Source organism: Panulirus ornatus, chromosome 52, assembly GCF_036320965.1.
Source record: "Panulirus ornatus isolate Po-2019 chromosome 52, ASM3632096v1, whole genome shotgun sequence".
NCBI lineage: Eukaryota > Metazoa > Arthropoda > Malacostraca > Decapoda > Palinuridae > Panulirus > Panulirus ornatus.
This window is the reverse complement of record NC_092275.1, coordinates 1,872,547-1,895,757: the sequence shown is the minus strand read 5'-3', so window position 1 is coordinate 1,895,757 and position 23,211 is coordinate 1,872,547. Positions and strand designations below refer to the sequence as shown.

General features: G+C 41.3%; 1 protein-coding gene across 1 annotated transcript in view; it reads right to left on the bottom strand.

Moving 5' to 3' along the window:
• The window catches only part of LOC139764958 (glutamate receptor ionotropic, kainate glr-3-like), a 42,465-nt gene that overhangs the window by 9,253 nt on the left and 10,001 nt on the right, over window positions 1-23,211 (bottom strand). The window contains exons 4-7 of the mRNA XM_071692016.1: window positions 15,599-15,746; window positions 7,110-7,327; window positions 6,736-6,887; window positions 2,032-2,142 (exon numbers count right to left, since the gene is read on the bottom strand). Of these exons, the coding sequence (XP_071548117.1) occupies window positions 2,032-2,142; window positions 6,736-6,887; window positions 7,110-7,327; window positions 15,599-15,746 (629 nt within the window). The remainder of the gene's footprint in view (window positions 1-2,031; window positions 2,143-6,735; window positions 6,888-7,109; window positions 7,328-15,598; window positions 15,747-23,211) is intronic.

Sequence of the window (23,211 nt, the reverse complement as noted above, 5' to 3'; positions counted from 1 at the left end):
AAGGTTATTTAATGTATGTATGACTCATGGTGAGGTGACTGAGGATTGGCGGAATGCGTGCATAGTGCCATTGTACAAAGGCAAAGGGGATAAGAGTGAGTGCTCAAATTACAGAGGTATAAGTTTGTTGAGTATTCCTGGCAAATTGTATGGGAGGGTATTGATTGAGAGGGTGAAGGCATGTACAGAGCATCAGACTGGGGAAGAGCAGTGTGGTTTCAGAAGTGGTAGAGGATGTGTGGATCAGGTGTTTGCTTTGAAGAATGTATGTGAGAAATACTTAGAAAAGCAAATGGATTTGTATGTAGCATTTATGGATCTGGAGAAGGCATATGATAGAATTGATAGAGATGCTCTGTGGAAGGTATTAAGAATATATGGTGTGGGAGGCAAGTTATTAGAAGCAGTGAAAAGTTTTTATCGAGGATGTAAGGCATGTGTACGTGTAGGAAGAGAGGAAAGTGATTGGTTCTCAGTGAATGTAGGTTTGCGGCAGGGGTGTGTGATGTCTCCATGGTTGTTTAATTTGTTTATGGATGGGGTTGTTAGGGAGGTGAATGCAAGAGTTTTGGAAAGAGGGGCAAGGATGAAGTCTGTTGGGGATGAGAGAGCTTGGGAAAGTGAGTCAGTTGTTGTTCGCTGATGATACAGCGCTGGTGGCTGATTCATGTGAGAAACTGCAGAAGCTGGTGACTGAGTTTGGTAAAGTGTGTGAAAGAAGAAAGTTAAGAGTAAATGTGAATAAGAGCAAGGTTATTAGGTACAGTAGGGTTGAGGGTCAAGTTGATTGGGAGGTGAGTTTGAATGGAGAAAAACTGGAGGAAGTGAAGTGTTTTAGATATCTGGGAGTGGATCTGGCAGCGGATGGAACCATGGAAGCGGAAGTGGATCATAGGGTGGGGGAGGGGGCGAAAATTCTGGGAGCCTTGAAGAATGTGTGGAAGTCGAGAACATTATCTCGGAAAGCAAAAATGGGTATGTTTGAAGGAATAGTGGTTCCAACAATGTTGTATGGTTGCGAGGCGTGGGCTATGGATAGAGTTGTGCGCAGGAGGATGGATGTGCTGGAAATGAGATGTTTGAGGACAATGTGTGGTGTGAGGTGGTTTGATCGAGTAAGTAACGTAAGGGTAAGAGAGATGTGTGGAAATAAAAAGAGCGTGGTTGAGAGAGCAGAAGAGGGTGTTTTGAAATGGTTTGGGCACATGGAGAGAATGAGTGAGGAAAGATTGACCAAGAGGATATATGTGTCGGAGGTGGAGGGAGCAAGAAGAGGGAGACCAAATTGGAGGTGGAAAGATGGAGTGAAAAAGATTTTGTGTGATCGGGGCCTGAACATGCAGGAGGGTGAAAGGAGGGCAAGGAATAGAGTAAATTGGAGCGATGTGGTATACCGGGGTTGACGTGCTGTCAGTGGATTGAATCAGGGCATGTGAGGCGTCTGGGGTAAACCATGGAAAGCTGTGTAGGTATGTATATTTGCGTGTGTGGACGTATGTATATACATGTGTATGGGGGTGGGTTGGGCCATTTCTTTCGTCTGTTTCCTTGCGTTACCTCGCAAACGCGGGAGACAGCGACAAAGTATAAAAAAAAATATATATATATATATATATATATATATATATATATATATATATATATATGTACAGTCACCGCCTTTATCAATAAATTTCACTGAAATATCATCCTTGCCGATTTCATCTTCCGTAAAGCTTTCCCCTGGGTCGCGATGAATCAGCAAACTTATACGTAACTTGGTTGCTGAGCGGCTGCGTAAGAGTGAGATGTTTTGTTTGTTGATGTTGTGGATCATATTTTCAGAGATTGGATACCGGAGGTATAAGTGACATGAGGCAGGAGAAGAAGAAATTGGGTGATTGTAGTGTTTTAGGATTGGTATTATGTTGGCAAGTTTTAGACATTAGGGATTTTATTGTATAACCTGGAGCAGTTGAAGATATCCGCAAGTGCTAGGACTGAATATTGTGCAACGTGTTTAATATGAGAGCGTGATACCATGATACTTACCGATGATTAGCCTGGACCAGGTATTTAGAGTTCTTCCTGAACGCTAGACTCATCATGGCATTGGTCATCACCTTCCCTTGTGCTATGTATAGATGACACTGACCTGTGGTACTGTAAGCAAAGAAATACTATCAAATTTCTCTCTCTCTCTCTCTCTCTCTCTCTCTCTCTCTCTCTCTCTCTCTCTCTCTCTCTCTCTCTCTCTCTGAATACAGTTCCCCTCCTTGTATTCCCTATCAGGGGCGATTATAGTCCAGCGGTAGCGCTCCCGCCTCTTGCACAGGTGTCCCGCGTTCGATCATGGCTGTTGAAGGTTTGTATGTTTTCTGAAGGTGCGCGTTCATATGCACTTTATATATATATATATATATATATATATATATATATATATATATATATATATATATATATATATATATATATATATATATATATATATATATATATATATATATATACATATATATATATTTACAAAGGAGAGAGAGAGAGAGAGAGAGAGAGAGAGAGAGAGAGAGAGAGAGAGAGAGAGAGAGAGAGAGAGAGAGAGAGAGAGAGAGAGAGAGAGGCAGAGAAATAGATACAAGGGTCGTGGCGATCATAGCCTAGCGGTAGCGCTCCCGCTTGTTGCACAGGGGTTCCGGGTTCGATCCTGGCTGTTGGAGATTTGCATGTTCTACGAAGGTGCGCCTTCATATATATATATATATATTTTTTTTTTTTGCCGCTGTCTCCCGCGTTTGCGAGGTAGCGCAAGGAAACAGACGAAAGAAATGGCCCAATCCACCCCCATACACATGTATATACATACGTCCACACACGCAAATATACATACCTACACAGCTTTCCATGGTTTACCCCAGACGCTTCACATGCCCTGATTCAATCCACTGACAGCACGTCAACCCCGGTATACCACATCGATCCAATTCACTCTATTCCTTGCCCTCCTTTCACCCTCCTGCATGTTCAGGCCCCGATCACACAAAATTTTTTTCACTCCATCTTTCCACCTCCAATTTGGTCTCCCACTTCTCCTCGTTCCCTCCACCTCCGACACATATATCCTCTTGGTCAATCTTTCCTCACTCATCCTCTCCATGTGCCCAAACCACTTCAAAACACCCTCTTCTGCTCTCTCAACCACGCTCTTTTTATTTCCACACATCTCTCTTACCCTTACGTTACTCACTCGATCAAACCACCTCACACCACACATTGTCCTCAAACATCTCATTTCCAGCACATCCATCCTCCTGCGCACAACTCTATCCATAGCCCACGCCTCGCAACCATACAACATTGTTGGAACCACTATTCCTTCAAACATACCGATTTTTGCTTTCCGAGATAATGTTCTCGACTTCCACACATTCTTCAAGGCCCCCAGAATTTTCGCCCCCTCCCCCACCCTATGATCCACTTCCGCTTCCATGGTTCCATCCGCTGCCAGATCCACTCCCAGATATCTAAAACACTTCACTTCCTCCAGTTTTTCTCCATTCAAACTCACCTCCCAATTGACTTGACCCTCAACCCTACTGTACCTAATAACCTTGCTCTTATTCACATTTACTCTTAACTTTCTTCTTCCACACACTTTACCAAACTCAGTCACCAGCTTCTGCAGTTTCACACATGAATCAGCCACCAGCGCTGTATCATCAGCGAACAACAACTGACTCACTTCCCAAGCTCTCTCATCCCCAACAGACTTCATACTTGCCCCTCTCTCCAAAACTCTTGCATTTACCTCCCTAACAACCCCATCCATAAACAAATTAAACAACCATGGAGACATCACACACCCCTGCCGCAAACCTACATTCACTGAGAACCAATCACTTTCCTCTCTTCCTACACGTACACATGCCTTACATCCTCGATAAAAACTTTTCACTGCTTCTAACAACTTTCCTCCCACACCATATATTCTTAATACCTTCCACAGAGCATCTCTATCAACTCTATCATATGCCTTCTCCAGATCCACAAATGCTACATACAAATCCATTTGCTTTTCTAAGTATTTCTCACATACATTCTTCAAAGCAAACACCTGATCCACACATCCTCTACCACTTCTGAAACCAGAAATATATATATATATATATATATATATAATATATATATATATTTTTTTTATACTTTGTCGCTGTCTCCCGCGTTTGCGAGGTAGCGCAAGGAAACAGACGAAAGAAATGGCCCAACCCCCCCCATACACATGTATATACATACGTCCACACACGCAAATATACATACCTACACAGCTTTCCATGGTTTACCCCAGACGCTTCACATGCCTTGATTCAATCCACTGACAGCACGTCAACCCCGGTATACCACATCGCTCCAATTCACTCTATTCCTTGCCCTCCTTTCACCCTCCTGCATGTTCAGGCCCCGATCACACAAAATCTTTTTCACTCCATCTTTCCACCTCCAATTTGGTCTCCCTCTTCTCCTTGCTCCCTCAACCTCCGACACATATATCCTCTTGGTCAATCTTTCCTCACTCATCCTCTCCATGTGCCCAAACCACTTCAAAACACCCTCTTCTGCTCTCTCAACCACGCTCTTTTTATTTCCACACATCTTTCTTACCCTTACGTTACTCACTCGATCAAACCACCTCACACCACACATTGTCCTCAAACATCTCATTTCCAGCACATCCATCCTCCTGCGCACAACTCTATCCATAGCCCACGCCTCGCAACCATACAACATTGTTGGAACCACTATTCCTTCAAACATACCCATTTTTGCTTTCCGAGATAATGTTCTCGACTTCCACACATTCTTCAAGGCCCCCAGAATTTTCGCCCCCTCCCCCACCCTATGGTCCACTTCCGCTTCCATGGTTCCATCCGCTGCCAGATCCACTCCCAGATATCTAAAACACTTCAATTCCTCCAGTTTTTCTCCGTTCAAACTCACCTCCCAATTGACTTGACCCTCAACCCTACTGTACCTAATAACCTTGCTCTTATTCACATTTACTCTTAACTTTCTTCTTCCACACACTTTACCAAACTCAGTCACCAGCTTCTGCAGTTTCTCACATGAATCAGCCACCAGCGCTGTATCATCAGCGAACAACAACTGACTCACTTCCCAAGCTCTCTCATCCCCAACAGACTTCATACTTGCCCCTCTTTCCAAAACTCTTGCATTTACCTCCCTAACAACCCCATCCATAAACAAATTAAACAACCATGGAGACATCACACACCCCTGCCGCAAACCTACATTCACTGAGAACCAATCACTTTCCTCTCTTCCTACACGTACACATGCCTTACATCCTCGATAAAAACTTTTCACTGCTTCTAACAACTTTCCTCCCACCCCATATATTCTTAATACCTTCCACAGAGCATCTCTATCAACTCTATCATATGCCTTCTCCAGATCCATAAATGCTACATACAAATCCATTTGCTTTTCTAAGTATTTCTCACATACATTCTTCAAAGCAAACACCTGATCCACACATCCTCTACCACTTCTGAAACCACACTGCTCTTCCCCAATCTGATGCTCTGTACATGCCTTCACCCTCTCAATCAATACCCTCCCATATAATTTACCAGGAATACTCAACAAACTTATACCTCTGTAATTTGAGCACTCACTCTTATCCCCTTTGCCTTTGTACAATCGCACTATGTACGCATTCCGCCAATCCTCAGGCACCTCACCATGAGTCATACATACATTAAATAACCTTACCAAACAGTCAACAATACAGTCACCCCCTTTTTTAATAAATTCCACTGCAATACCATCCAAACCTGGTGCCTTGCCGGCTTTCATCTTCCGCAAAGCTTTCACTACCTCTTCTCTCTTTACCAAATCATTTTCCCTAACCCTCTCACTTTGCACACCACCTCGACCAAAACACCCTATATCTGCCACTCTATCATCAAACACATTCAACAAACCTTCAAAATACTTACTCCATCTTCTTCTCACATCACCACTACTTGTTATCACCTCCCCATTTGCGCCCTTCACTGAAGTTCCCATTTGCTCCCTTGTCTTACGCACTTTATTTACCTCCTTCCAGAACATCTTTTTATTCTCCCTAAAATTTAATGATACTCTCTCACCCCAACTCTTATTTGCCCTTTTTTTCACCTCTTGCACCTTTCTCTTGACCTCCTGTCTCTTTCTTTTATACATCTCCCACTCAATTGCATTTTTTCCCTGCAAAAATCGTCCAAATGCCTCTCTCTTCTCTTTCACTAATACTCTTACTTCTTCATCCCACCACTCACTACCCTTTCTAATCAACCCACCTCCCACTCTTCTCATGCCACATATATATATATATGTGTATATATATATATATATATATATATATATATATATATATATATATATATATATATATATATATATATATATATATATTTACAGAAGAGAGAGAGAGAGAGAGAGAGAGAGAGAGAGAGAGAGAGAGAGAGAGAGAGAGAGAGAGAGAGAGAGAGAGAGAGAGAGAGGCAGAGAAATAGATACAAGGGTCGTTAGATAGATAGTTAGATAGATAGACAGACTGATACATATATAGTTATAAGTGCACTTTTGTTGGTTGTTTACAAACAATTACATCCAAAGGTACGTCTTCGTGACAGTGTCACTGAGAGACCAGGAGGTTATCAATATGGATATATAGTGGTAATTGTGACATTTTCATACCTAAAATCTAAATCCATTGCTTTCTTCATACTGGTCTCGTCGCAAATGACAGCGATCTTCCCTTCAGCGACGGCCTGACGTTCCCGCAATAAAGCGTAGATGGTGGGCCCCATGTTTCTGTATGCCTTCTGATGCACTTCCTCTTTCGACTCCTTACAGAGTACATCATAATGAATGGTTAACTACAATTCATTAACTAGGGAAAAGCGATGGATAATATTCACCTGCAAAGAAAGTTGAATCGCTACTTGCTAATTGCTGAAATGTATTCACGAATGATTTTTCAAAAGAAGTTATCACGTTGAAACTACCCATTTAGATCAAATGAAAACCAAATGGTAGTAGATAAAGTTTTGCATGTGTCACAGTGTTACCTTGAGATACGTCAATATCGCAGCGCCTGTTTCAAGTCGCCAGGGGAGGGCAGACTGGGACACAAGGTCGGCCAAAGAATCAATCGTGACGGTAACTCGAGGAAGGGTGAGCATGGCCGTAAGGATACCACTGTAGGAGGACATGAACACTAAGGATGCCAGAAGCCAAAAGCTTACTATGATGCGGCTTCCGTCCTTCTTAGGCAGCCAGTGAGAACCTGTGGGAAGGATGAAAGAACACTACATATGCCTGTAATGATGCCGGCATTGTGGAGCATGAACACTGAGGATCATATATGATCACTATCAGACACCAAGTCACTCAGAGGCTGTGGAATGGATGGAAAAAGGCAGCAACGTTGCTGAAGAAGTGGCTGCTTTGCTTGCGCAAAAAGGACGTTGATACTGATAATTCAAACCAGACCTTTTTTGGCAACTACTTAGAGCCTGTGAAGGAGTGGACGATATGGGACTGGAAGACTATGAATAATGAGTGTATTGTATGAAGTAAAACCAAAGCCACCAGCAACTGTGGACTACTGGGTACTGGTGTATGACAACGATGAATGTTATGTTGTTGATGATACTGGAGCAAGTGCCCTTGAACCAGCGATGGAAATACACTGCTGTCGATTTATTCATGTGACTGACTCTACAAAAGATATCTCTGGCTAACTTGAATTAGATTAAACAGAGGGACTGAAACTAACTGATAAATCATAGAAAAACGCTGAAACCTTGAAACGTTTTATCTCAAGATTACATAGAATTAAACGACCCAGTTCTTTCAGGTTAAGATTTGGCTGAATAATTATAGAGAGACATAATATGTTAAGTTTCAACAAGGCTACTAAGAATATAAATAAGCAGGCGATAGTGATTACCATCACTAGTAGTTATCATGAGTTTACATGAGTTTACATGAGAAAGACAGATAACAGGAGGCCTGGTTAGCCCACCACTGGGTTGTCTGGGGAAAAAAAATGCAAATTGACAAGAAAATGTAATTCTGCTCAGCAGTTTTTTAAGCTATCACACACTCCCCGCTGCTGCACATTAGCCTTCTAATGTCACCGTTACCGATGTCATTTATGCAGTTCATTTCTGGGGTTTTTCTCAAAGTATTCCTGAATCTATAAAGTATTTGTCTAAACGATTTTTGAAGGTATAGTCTTAGCGTTCAAACGTCTGACGGTAACTTATTCAAGTGTTCAACACACCTACAAGAGAAAAGCTTTCTCCCAGGTCCGTACTACATCTTTTAGCTTTGAGTTTTATTCCATTTGTCCTGGTAACCATATATTCTTGTATTTTGAGATGTTCGTAGTTTACTTTATCGAACTTGTTCAGAACTTTGAACAGTTGGGTTACGTTGGCGCGAAATCTACGTGTTTTAAGGTAGAAGAGATCCAATCGTTTTAGCCTCTCTTCGTACGTCAGATTTCTAAGGGATGGTTTCGATTTGAAACACGTCTTTGTATTTCCTCTAATTTTCCCTCGTATCTTTTTTTTTTTAAAGTTTTGGGACCAAAACTGGACTGCATATTCAAGGTGTAGTCTTACTAGAGACATATAAAGTGTGAGAATTGTTTCTGGTGTTTTGTAATGTATGTTCCTCGATATGAAACCTAACATTTGTTTGCCTTTTTTTTTTAACTTGCTGCTTGATACTGTTTAGCGTTATTCAGATTGTTGCTAATGACAACTCAATGACCTTTTCTTCGTGAACTGTACAGTTTCCGAATAGTTTGTAGTCGCAAGGTATATTCTTGTCTCCAAAGTGCATAACTACACTTGTCAACATTGAACTTCATTTGCCATCTGTCTGACCACTCTGCTAGTAAGTTAAGATCTTTTTCAATCACTTTGCAGTCCCGTCTGTTTACAGCTCTAACTCCAAGTTTAGTATCGTCAGCAAATTTGGAGATCTTAGATATGAGACCGAGTTCTGGGTTATCAGTGTATATTATGAAAAGAACTGGGCTTCGGACCGACCTCTGTGGCACACCCCTTGTTATGTCTAGCCAATATGAGGCTTTGCCATTTAATATTACACGCTGCTTTCTTTCTGTAAGCCAGTCTCCGATCCCTGTGCAGAGTTCTTAACCGATTCCGTGTGCTTTGAGTTTATTTAAAGGTCTCTTGTGAGCTTCATTATCGAAAGCCTTTTGGAAATCTATTTATGCTACATCAAACAGTACTTTTCACTCACAATTCTGATAAGTAACATTAAAAAAATCCAGCTAATTAGTCAGACAGAATCTTTTATTGCGGAAACCGTGTTGGTTGTCCGATATGATTTTGTGTTCTAGAAACGTGACAATCTCATCTCGTATTATTTTTTCCATCGTTTTACGAACACTGACATAAGGCTAATTGAGCGGTAGTTCAAGGCACATTTTTCTTTTGTCTCCTTTGTTATATATAGGAGTAAGATTTGCTAGTTTCCAGTTAGTTGGCACCTGACCATCTGAATAATATTTATGGAATACTTTTGTTATGGGGTATATCAGCTGTACCCTGACCCTCTTTTAAAACTCTTGGAGCCAAGGTGTCTGGGCCGTTTGATTTCTTACGGTTCAATTGGACCATTTATCTACGTACTTCAGTGCTCTCTATTTCTCTTATCTTCTACTCTTCTTCATCAGATCCATGAAACATATTCATTGGTTGCGGTATTCGAGATGTTTCTTCAATTGTGAGTACGGAGTTAAAGGAATAGATTTATTTTAGTATGGTAGCCAGTTCTTTTTCATCAGTAGTTAGTGTATCATGTTCGTTTCGTAATGGTCCAATTTCTTCTTTTACTGTCTTCCTTTGTCTTATATATTGAAGTATTGTTTAGGATTTGTCATTACTTTCAAGGAAATTCTTCTTTCTTTCTCGTGTTTACTTAGTCTTATGACCTTTTTACTCTCTCTTTGGATTTTGATTAATTCCTGGCGATTTTCATCGGTTCCCATTGATCTGAATTCTTATGTTTTCTTTTTTTTTTGCAAATCATTCCATCTATTCTCCTTTTCATCCATGATGGCTTTGAAATATTGCAAGTTCTCTTCGTAATTCGCAATATGTTTGTTTTCAGTCTCAAGTAATCTGTTTTTAGAATCATTCCACATTTCTCTTACTGTGTGAACGTCAAGAAGTTTCGTCCAGTTGGTATCACGAATTTCGTGTCTAATGCTTTCAAAATTTGCTCACCCATGGTCTGGGATCAAGAGTTTGTCATCGTTTCTTTCATAATATGAATCTATCTCTAATATAATCAAACTGTGAACGTTGTTTGACAAATTATTGCCTACTTCGTAAGAGTTGATTAAATTTGTGTCACTTGAGAGGCCAAGATCAAGAATGTTTTACCTTTTGTTGTTTTTTTATCTAACTGTTCTAGACAGGCGTTTTCAATCAGTTCCGTAGTCTCGTTCCCTCTCGGTGACCTGTTATTGTGTTCCAGTTTATGTTTGGACTGTTGAAGTCTCCTAGTATTATAACCTCTTTACTGTTTACTATAGTTTTAATTTCATACTGTAATATCTTATCGTCGCCTTCGTTTTCTTCAGGAGGTCTGTAAATAACGCCGAAACGTAATTTACTTTTGATCTTGTCGGTAATGTCAATATAGAGTCGTAAGTGTGTGTCTACTTTGCTTATCTTAATAGCGCTTAGATCGTTATCGACATAGATCAAAACTCCACCACCTACCCTGTATAAGAACATAAGAACATAAGAAGTGAGGACACTGCAAGGGGCTTATTTAACCCACTCTAGGCAGATCCTGAGTCTGTCCATCGTACGACCAACCGCCTGAACCCATAAACACATCCAACCTTCGTTTAAAGCTACCTAAAGATCTAGCTTCCACTACTGTACTTAGCAACTTGTTCCATAAATTTACTACCCTATTCCCGAACACATATTTACTCACATTCGACCTTAATCTATTTTTTTTCTAATCTAAATCTATTATTTCTTGTCCTATCCGGAGGCGCCATTCTAAGAACTTTACTCATGTTACCTTTATCAATACCCTTCACTTAAAAACTTTAGTCTTATCCCCTCTAGGCCTCCTCCTCTTAAAGTGAGTGTAAACTCAGCCTTTTTAACAGTTATTCAAAAGTGAGGTTCTAATTCCAGGGATCATTTTTGTCATTCGCTTTTGTATTCTCTCTAAAAAATCTATATCAACTGCATAATATGGATCCCAAAACCGTACTACATCATCCAAATGTGGTCTCACCAACGCAAAATAAAGCTGTAATAATACTCAAGGAGTTTTATTGCTAACAGTCCTATTGATGAACCGTAACATTCTATTAGCCTTATTACACACTCTGATACATTGTTGCCGTGGCTTAAGATCCTTGCTCACCAGTACCCTTAAATCTCTTTCGCATTCTGTTTTACCAATAGTAACATTGTCCAATTTATGATCAGTGTTCCTTTCTTTATTCACGCTAAGTGTTCTGCATTTACTTATGTAGAATTCCATTTCCCATGAACCCGCTCATTCTGACAATCTATTTAAGTCGCTCTGCAAATTCACTCAATTTTCTTCTAAGTCAATTACCGCCCCTACTTTTGTGTCATCGGCAAATTTACTTAAGGCGCTGGTCATTCCCATATCCAAATCGTTTATATGTATAAAGAACAACTGCGGTACCAAGACTGACCCCTGAGGAACACCACTGGGTACATCACCTAAGTGGGATGTAACTCCGTTGATGCATACCCTCTGTTTTCTGTCAGTGAGCCTCGCTCTAATCCAGTTAAATAAATACACAACCCCCGATGCCGTGTGCCTCTATTTTTCTAAGCACATGCTCATAAGGTAGCCTGTCAAAAGCCTCACTTAAGTCTTTAGTATACAATATCATAACTCTTAACCTGATCAACAGTTTCAAACACTTTATCAAAGCGATCTTTCGTAAATAGTTTGTATCCGGATATTGCTAACTCGGCGATTAAGTATCTATTCTCAGATTTTACCCACGTTTCTAAGATTGCAACAATGTTCGGTTTTTCAGTAACTGCATAGGATATAAGTTTAGCGCGTTTCATAATGATGCTTCGAGCATCTGTGTATATTAAACTTATTTTCTTTGGAGTTGATTTCTGGACTACAATTGCTTTTTTTTTTTCTTTTACAGTCGGTATGCGTGTTTGTATTATCACTGTTGCTATTCGCAGGTGCAGCAGCGGGAGAGAGACGGTTCTCAATCTGTTTTGGGTTCGTCTCTTCATTCTGGCTCTCCCGCACTGGACCCTACCAGAATCGTTCCTCAAAGTTACCTGATAGTTGACTTGTACCTGTGCTAAGCCGCTCATTATACTGCCAGAGTTGTCCCCAACTGTCCCTACTCGACCTTTTTTTTTTGTTAATTCTTCTGCCTGTGAGGTTACCGATACTCCCCGAGGATCCGACCGCCAAGGTGCCATCCACCTTCTAGCGCTACCTTTATAGTGGTCAGACTGGACGCCTCGTTCCTCAGATACCTTTAACACTCAGATCCCCCCACCCCCGGACCGACCCCTACCACAGCTACCCCTTCACTTTCCCCGACTCTCCAAGTTCCTTCGTTAGCTAGACCGTGATTTACTCTCCTGGGTAATTTATCGAAAAAAGGCCTAATAGTCTCACCCAATACTCTGCCAAGGCGGAATTTCCTGTTCTATTTAAGTGATACCATCCCAAGCGTACAGAGATCTATCATGACTAAAATGTTCCCACAGGTCGATACTAAACACACAACCCTCCTCCCTACAGAGAGCTTCGATTCTTCTGTTTATCCTCAGCATTCTACTGAGGGTGCACAAACTAACGTCATACCTTGGCAGCAATCCCGATATAAGCTTCCCACGACTTTCGTTGTACATGTTAATAAAATCCTTATACCTCGCAAATATTTCTTCCAATCTCCTCATCAACTGCATCGTTCGTCCCCACCTGAACGACAAAATCACATCCTCGGGATTGTTTGAGAGTGTGTCGTCAAACTTATCTAGGACGTGTTCTATCCTAGCCCTGACATAACACAAGTTCTTCCTATTTTTACCCTTCACACAGAACTCCTGGTCCTGATATCTGACTATAGAGTCCCCGACCAAGATGGCTATAGAGTTTCCGACCAGGATGATGCTACGATCATCCTGTACTTCATCATCCAGTACGCTAAACCTATTGTGAGTGGAGAGTTCGTTCGGTTGTTCGGTAATGCGGCGACAAGTCTTCCTCGCAGGTTGGAAGGTGGAAGTATCTTCCAGCTTCGTCTCAACGGTTGCCATCCTACTGACTAAACTCTTCTACCATAGATGATATACCTGTGTCTGTTTCCTCCATCGCAACTGCTTTCACCGCCAAGAAGCCAGCTTCCTCTTCCCACCTTTTCATCCTAACATCTAGTTTCTCTAAGGCTTCACTGTTTTCCATAACACCTACCGAAAGCCTATCAAATACGTAGCAGAACAAACAAGAAGCTGTGTGCGTCCAGATGTGCGTCAAAGTTTTGCACATTTCATCATCTTAAGTGAAGGGAGAGTAATTGTGACAATGCTGATCCGCTTGCTGGAGTGTCCCCTCAAGTTACAGGTTTTCTTCATGGCTCTCGATCGTACAATGTAACCACATGCTAGAACAAAAATTCAAGTTACGGGGCAACAGTTTGCATCATTATCATGCATCATGATGCACCATTATCATGTATCATTATGCATCATTATCATGCATCATTATGCATCATTATTGTATCATTATACATCATTATCATGCATCATTATGCATCATTATCATGCATCATTATGCATCATTATTGTATCATTATACATCATTATCATGCATCATTATGTATCATTATCATGCATCATTATGTATCATTACGAGAGCACCATTATGCATCATTAATCATGCATCATTGTGCATCACTATTGCATCAAGAACATATTGCTGGTCGTCGTAAATTTGTTTCATATCTAACTAATTCAGAGGACACAGTTTAACCTTCTGTTCTGTGGTTTATAGGAGGATTAACGAATAACATCAGCTATAAGAAAACTAACAATTTCAACCCTTACATTGCGGGGTTCAAGAGAAATTATCCTCGACTTTCCTACAGAGTAAAAGTATATATAACCCATAAATAAAGAAAATTCTCGTTTTTTTTTTTTTTTCTTTTTTTTCCAAAAGAAGGAACAGAGGGGGCCAGGTGAGGATATTCCAAAAAAGGCCCAGTCCTCTGTTCTTAACGCTACCTCGCTAACGCGGGAAATGGCGAATAGTTTAAAAGAAAGAAAAGAAAATAAAGAAAATTCAATAAGATAGTAGTATACTTTTCTGTATGTTAATATCTTAAGGTGTTAAGTGGACTGAAGTTGAGGCAGGCTGGAGACGTGGTAGACGCAGGTCTCCGCGAATCTACGAATACTGAGTTTTTCCCTCTGATTAATTTCACTATACATTCTTAAGCACATTAAACATTCTTAGTTTCCGTCAATGTGTGATTCCACTCTATATGCACTAAGCACACTACAAAATTCTATATCATTTACACGAGCAGCACAGAAAACTCTCTTATCCCCAGAACTGCATTAACACTACAGGAATTGCGTCTGTATTCTTAAACTAGATTTTCAGGGCTTCCATGGTTTTTGGTGGTAAGAGAAGGAGTGCACACAACAGGACACAACAACACGACACATATAATGTTTTAACCCTGCCGTGCTATTCACGCTGGCAGAACTTTGTTTATTTGCATAATTAGATGAGGAAATGATTCTCTTTTCATCTAAGATATAAACAATAATGCTACAGTAATTGTCACTTTTCTAAAGTTAACTACATTCTTGATACTCTTGTTGGTTTGTTTGTGGTGAGACAAAGTAGACGCTTGAAGTAGACATCACAAATCATGATTATCTGTAACTCTAAATCATGGGATAAGTAGTATCTAAATACGGTTGCAGTTATGACTATAATGAAGTAATTGAAGGCTAGTGTGAAGCATGAAACTACACTATACTTTGATACATCACAGTGAAAACTTTCATTGGTTCCATGGTAATAATATACCGAGAAACATTCTGATCTGTTCTAGTTCTACCCCAACCAAACATGTTTATCTTCTTATTCTACTTGTATCAGCATGTATGTAATCTCTTCTGTTTGTGACTCTCCCTGTATGCCATATGTATCGTAGGACAATAGGCGCCTACGTGTGGCACCAAGTCAAGTGGACGAATAATACATACACCTCCCACAACAATCACTGGATGGACGAGAAGCGGACGATTTTTCTCAGTTGTGGCGTGGCTGCTGGTGGTATCTATACAGAACTGGTGGAAGTGAAAATCAGCTGGGATTTCTGAGGATGACATGAGCCAATAAAGCGCCAGGTCACGTGCAGAGCAGGCGCTGTGTGGCAGAGCGAGAGCAGTGAAAGTGTAAAGCATGGCCGAGGATCAAGGTCAGACATATCCTAACGTTAATGAAAACTTACTTTCTTGTGTGACTGTGCAAAAGACCCAGAGGAAAGCTCTTGCGACGATGTTCTTCTCGGAATGTCTGAAGATCTTCCCCTCAGCCCATACTACACAGCCCATGGCTGTGGCCACGCTCAGTAAGCTGGTCAGGATTAACAGCCACACCTGGTGGGTAAAGGTCATTCTCAGGTATAAAGGATGACCTTGAATAAGTTTTCATTTACAAAAAATGGGAAGCCTTCTCAGCTTTAACAACATCCGAAACACATTTACTAAAATGCAATATGTCATTATTAATTACATTCAGGAGGGTTCATAATTTTCTATACAAGTGATAACTGTACTTGATACAGAGGCTGTCCTTACAGAATAATTATTCATGAATTCTGTCAAATTTTAGCGGGAAATTAATAGTTCATTAACACGTTTCTATATCTTTATCCTTCAAAGTGTGTTTGAAGGAATAGTGGTTCCAACAATGTTGTATGGTTACGAGGCGTGGGCTATAGATAGAGTTGTGCGCAGGAGGGTGGATGTGCTGGAAATGAGATGTTTGAGGACAATATGTGGTGTGAGGTGGTTTGATCGAGTAAGTAATGTAAGGGTAAGAAAGATGTGTGGAAATAAAAGGAGTGTGGTTGAGAGAGCAGTAGATATAGTTTGGTTACATGGAGAGAATGAGTGAGGAAAGATTGACAAAGAGGATATATATGTCAGAGGTGTAGGGAACGAGGAGAAACAGGAGACTAAATTGGAGGTGGAAAGATGGAGTGAAAAAGGTTTTGAGTGATCGGGACCTGAACATGCAAGAGGGTGAAAGGCGTAAAAGGAATAAAGTTAATTAGAAAGATGTGGCATACCGGGGTCGACGTGCTGTCAATGGATTGAACCAAGGCATGTGAAGTGTCTAGGGTAAACCATGGAAAGTTTTGTGAGGCCTGGATGTGTAAAGGGAGTTGTGGTTTCGGTGCATTATACATGACAGCTATAGACTGAGTGTGAACGAATGTGGCCTCTGTTGTCTTTTCCTAGCGCTAACTCACGCGCATTCAGGGGGAGGGGGTTGTCTTTTCATGTGTGGTGGGGTGGCGACGGGAAAAAATAAAGGGAGCAAGTATGAATTATGTACATGCGTATATATGTGTATATATGTATACGTTGAAATGTATGTAGTATATGTATATTCATGTGTATGTGGGTGGGTTGGGCCATTCTTTCGTCTGTTTCCTTGCACTACCTCGCTATGTATATATATATATATATATATATATATATATATATATATATATATATATATATATATATATATTTATTATTTATTTTGCTTTGTCGCTGTCTCCCGCGTTTGCGAGGTAGCGCAAGGAAACAGACGAAAGAAATGGCCCAACCCACCCCATACACATGTATATACATACACGTCCACACACGCAAATATACATACCTATACACCTCAATGTACACATATATATATACACACACAGACACATACATATATACCCATACACACAATTCACACTGTCTGCCTTTATTCATTCTCATCGCCACCTCGCCACACAGGGAATACCATCCCCCTCCCCCCTCATGTGTGCGAGGTAGCGCTAGGAAAAGACAACAAAGGCCCCATACGTTCACACTCAGTCTCTAGCTGTCATGCAATAATGCCCGAAACCACAGCTCCCTTCCACATCCAGGCCCCACACAACTTTCCATGGTTTACCCCAGACGCTTTACGTGCCCTGATTCAATCCACTGACAGCACGTCAACCCCGGTATACCACATCGATCCAATTCAATCTATTCCTTGCCCGCCTTTCACCCTCCTGCATGTTCAGGCCCCGATCAGTCAAAATCTTTTTCACTCCATCTTTCCACCTCCAATTTGGTCTCCCACTTCTCCTTGTTCCCTCCACCTCCGACACATATATCCTCTTGGTCAATCTTTCCTCACTCATTCTCTCCATGTGCCCAAACCATTTCAAAACACCCTTTTCTGCTCTCTCAACCACGCTCTTTTTATTTCCACACATCTATCTTACCCTTACATTACTTACTCGATCAAACCACCTCACACCACACATTGTCCTCAAACATCTCATTTCCAGCACATCCACCCTTCTGCGCACAACTCTATCCATAGCCCACGCCTCGCAACCATACAACATTGTTGGGACCACTATTCCTTCAAACATACCCATTTTTGCTTTCGGAGATAATGTTCTCGACTTCCAAACATTCTTCAAGGCTCCCAGGATTTTCGCCCCCTCCCCCACCCTATGATTCACTTCCGCTTCCATGGCTCCATCCGTTGCCAGATCCACTCCCAGATATCTAAAACACTTTACTTCCTCCAGTTTTTCTCCATTTAAACTTACCTCACAATTGACTTGACCCTCAACCCTACTGTACCTAATAACCTTGCTCTTATTCACATTTACTCTTAACTTTCTTCTTTCACACACTTTACCAAACTCAGTCACCAGCTTCTGCAGTTTCTCACATGAATCAGCCACCAGCGCTGTATCATCAGCGAACAACAACTGACTCACTTCCCAAGCTCTCTCATCCACAACAGACTGCATACTTGCCCCTCTTTCCAAAACTTTTGCATTCACCTCCCTAACAACCATATCCATAAACAAATTAAACATCCATGGAGACATCACACACCCCTACCGCAAACTTACATTCACTGAGAACCAATCACTTTCCTCTCTTCCTACACGTGCTCATGCCTTACATCCTTGATAAAAACTTTTCACTGCTTCTAACAACTTGCCTCCCACACCATATATTCTTAATACCTTCCACAGAGCAACTCTATCATATGCTTTCTTCAGATCCATAAATGCTACATACAAATCCATTTGCTTTTCTAAGTATTTCTCACATACATTCTTCAAAGCAAACACCTGATCCACACATCCTCTACCACTTCTGAAACCACACTGCTCTTCCTCAATCTGATGCTCTGTACATGCCTTCACCCTCTCAATCAATACCCTCCTATATAATTTACCCGGAATACTCAATAAACTTATACATCTGTAATTTGAGCACTCACATTTATCCCCTTTGCCTTTGTACAATGGCACTATGCAAGCATTCCGCCAATCCTCAGGCACCTCACCATGAATCATACATACATTAAATAACCTTACCAACCAGTCAACAATACAGTCAACGCCCTTTTTTAATGAATTCCGCTGCAATACCATCCAAACCTGCTGCCTTGCCGGCTTTCATCTTCCGCAAAGCTTTTACTACCTCTTCTCTGTTTACCAAATCATTTTCCCTAACCCTCTCACTTTGCACACCACCTCGACCAAAACACCCTATATCTGCCACTCTATCATCAAACACATTCAACAAACCTTCAAAATACTCACTCCATCTCCTTCTCACATCACCACTACTTGTTATCACCTCCCCATTAGCCCCCTTCGCTGAAGATCCCATTTGCTCCCTTGTCTTACGCACTTTATTTACCTCCTTCCAGAACAACTTTTTATTCTCCCTAAAATCTAATGATACTCTCTCACCTCAACTCGCATTTGCCCTTTTTTTCACCTCTTGCACCTTTCTCTTGACCTCCTGTCTCTTTCTTTTATACATCTCCCACTCATTTGCATTTTTTCCCTGCAAAAATCGTCCAAATGCCTCTCTCTTCTCTTTCACTAATAATCTTACTTCTTCATCCCACTACTCGCTACCCTTTCTAATCAACCCACCTCCCACGCTTCTCATGCAACAAGCACCTTTTGCGCAAGCCATCACTACTTCCCTAAATACATCCCATATCTCCCTCACTCCCCTTACCTCCTTTGTTCTCACCTTTTTCCATTCTGTACTCAGTCTCTCCTGGTACTTCCTCACACTAGTTTCCTTCCCAAGCTCTCTTACTCTCACCACCCTCTTCACCCCAACATTCTCTCTTCTTTTCTGAAAACCCATACAAATCTTCACCTTCGCCTCCACAAGATAATGATCAGACATCCCTCCAGTTGCACCTCTCAGCACATTATCATCCAAAAGTCTCTCTTTCGCGCGCCTGTCAATTAACACGTAATCCAATAACGCTCTCTGGCCATCTCTCCTACTTACATACGTATACTTATGTATATCTCGCTTTTTAAACCAGGTATTCCCAATCACCAGTCCTTTTTCAGCACATAAATCTACAAGCTCTTCACTATTTCCATTTACAACACTGAACACCCCATGTATACCAATTATTCCCTCAACTGCCCCATTACTCATCTTTGCATTCAAATCACCCATTACAATAACCCGGCCTTGTGCATCAAAACCACTAACATACTCATTCAGTTGCTCCCAAACCACTTGCCTCTGATGATCTTTCTTCTCATGCCCAGGTGCATATGCACCAATAATCACACATCTCTCTCCATCAACTTTCAGTTTTACCCATATCAATCTAGAATTTACTTTCTTACATTCTATCACATACTCCCACAACTCCTGTTTCAGGAGTAGTGCTACTCCTTCCCTTGCTCTTGTCCTCTCACTAACCCCTGACTTTACTCCCAAGACATTCCCAAACCATTCTTCCCCTTTACCCTTGAGTCCACATCCAGGTTCCTTTCCTCAAACATACTACCTATCTCTCCTTTTTTCACATCTTGGCTACACCCACACACATTGAGACACCCCAGTCTGAGCCTTCGAGGAGGATGAGCACTCCCCGCGTGACTCATTCTGTTTCCCATTTTAGAAAGTTAAAATACAAGGAGGGGAGGATTTCTGGCCCCCGCTCCCGTCCCCTCTAGTCGCCTTCTATGACACGTGAGGAATGCGTGGGAAGTATTCTTTCTCCCCTATCCCCAGGGATATATATATATATATATATATATATATATATATATATATATATATATATATATATATATATATATATATATATATATATATATATATATATATATATATATATATATATATTCCTGGGGATAGGGGAGAAAAAATTTTTCCCACGCATTCCTCACGTGTCATAGAAGGCGACTAAAGGAAATGGGAGCGGGGGGCTGGAAACCCTCCAATCCTTGTATTTTAACTTCCTAAAAGGGGAAACAGAAGAAGGAGTCACGCGGGGATTGCTCGTCCTCCTTGAAGGCTCAGATTGGGGTGTCTAAATGTGTGTGGATGTAATCAAGATGAGAAAAAAGGAGAGATAGGTAGTATGTTTGAGGAAAGGAACCTCCATGTTTTGGCTCTGAGTGAAAGAAGCTCAATGGTTAAGGGGAAGAGTGGTTTGGGAATGTCTTGGGAGTAAGGTCAGGGGTTAGCGAGTAGACAAGAGCAAAGGAAGGAGTAGCACTAATCCTAAAACATGAGTGGTGGGAGTATGTGATAGAGTGTAAGACAGTAAACTCTAGATTGATATGGGTAAAACTGAAAGTGGATGGAGAGAATTGGGTGATTATTGGTGCATATGCACCTTGGCATGAGAAGAAAGATCATGAGAGGCAAGTGTTTGGGAGCACCTGAAGAGTGTGTTATTAGTTTTGATGCACGAGACCGTGCTATAGTGATGGGTGATTTGAATGCAAAGGTGAGTATTGTGGCAGTTGAGGGAATAATTGGTGTACATGTGGTGTTCAGTGTTGTAAATGGAAATGGTGAAGAGCTTGTAGATTCATGTGCTGAAAAAGGACTGGTAATTGGGAACAAATGGTTTAAAAAGAGAGATATACATAAGTATACGTATGCAAGTAGGAGAGATGGCCAGAGAGCGTTATTGGATTACGTGTTAATTGATAGGAGCGCGAAAGAGAGACTTTTGGATGTTAATGTGCTGAGAGGTGCAACTGGAGGGATGTCTGATCAGTATCTTGTGGAGGCTAAGGTGAAGATTTGTATGGGTTTTCAGAAAAGAAGAGAGAATGTTGGGGTGAAGACGGTGGTGAGAGTAAGAGAGCTTGGGAAGGAGACTAGTGTGAGTGATGTTAATGTGCTGAGAGGTGCAACTGGAGGGATGTCTGATCATTACCTAAAGTAAGCTTGGGAAGGAGACTTGTGTGAGGAAGTATCAGGAGAGACTGAGCACAGAATGGAAAAAGGTGAGAACAAAGGACGTTAGAGGAGTGGGGGAGAAATGGGATGTATTTAGGGAAGCAGTGATGGCTTGCGCAAAAGATGCTTGTGGCATGAGAAGCGTGGGAGGTGGGCAGATTAGAAAGGGTAGTGAGTGGTGGTATGAAGAAGTAAGATTATTAGTGAAAGGGAAGATAGAGGCATTTGGACGATTTTTGCAGGGAAATAATGCAAATGACCGGGAGATGTATAAAAGAAAGAGGCAGGAGGTCAAGAGAAAGGTGCAAGAGGTGAAAAAGAGGGTAAATGAGAGTTGAGGTGAGAGGGTATCACTAAAAATTAGGGATACTGAAAAGATGCTTTGGAAGGAGGTAAATATAGTGCGTAAGACAAGGGAACAAATGGGAAATTTAGTGAAGTGGGCTAACGGGGAGGCGATAACAAATAGTGGTGATGTGAAAAGGAGATGGAGTGAGTATTTTGAAGGTTTGTTGAATGTGTTTGGTAGATATAGGGTGTTTTGGTCGAGGTGGTGTGCAAAGTGAGAGGGTTAGAGAGAATTATTTGGTAAACAGAGAAGAGGTAGTAAAAGCATTGCAGAAGATGAAAGGCGGCAAGGCAGTGGGTTTGGATGGTATTGCAGTAGAACTTATTAAAAAAGGGAGTGACTGTATTGTTGACTGGTTGGTAAGGTTATTTAATGTATGTATGATTCATGGTGAGGTAACTGAGGATTGGCGGAATGCTTGCATAGTGCCATTGTACAAAGGCAAAGGGGATGAAAATGAGTGCTCACATTACAGAGGTATAAGTTTGTTGAGTACTTCTGGGAAATTATATGGGAGGGTTTTGATTGAGAGCGTGAAGGCATGTACAGAGCATCAGATTGGGGAAGTGGTAGAGGATGTGTGGATTAGGTGTTTGCTTTGAAAAATGTATGTGAGAAATACTTAGAAAAGCAAATGGATTTGTATGTAACTTTTATGGATCTGGAGAAGGTATATGATAGAATTGATAGAGATGCTCTGTGGAAGGTATTAAGAATATATGGTGTGGGAGGCAAGTTGTTACAAGCAGTGAAAAGTTTTTATCAGGGATGTAAGGCATGTGTACGTGTAGATAGAGGGGAAAGTGATTGGTTCTCAGTGAATGTAGGTTTGCGGCAGGGGGTGTGTGATGTCTCCATGGTTGTTTAATTTGTTTATGGATGGGGTTGTTAGGGAGGTGAATGTAAGGGTTTTGGAAAGAGGGGCAAGTATGCAGTCTGTTGCGATGAGAGAGCTTGGGAAGTGAGTCAGTTGTTCGCTGATGATACAGCGCTGGTGGCTGATTCATGTGAGAAACTGCAGAAGCTGGTGACTGAGCTTGGTAAAGTGTGTGAGAGAAGAAAGTTAAGAGTAAATGTGAATAAGAGCAAGGTTATTAGGTACAGTAGGGTTGAGGGTCAAGTCAATTGGGAGGTAAGTTTGAATGGAGAAAAACTGGAGGAAGTAAAGTGTTTTAGATATCTGGGAGTGGATCTGGCAGCGGATGGAACCATGGAAGCGGAAGTGAATCATAGGGTGGGGAAGGGGGCGAA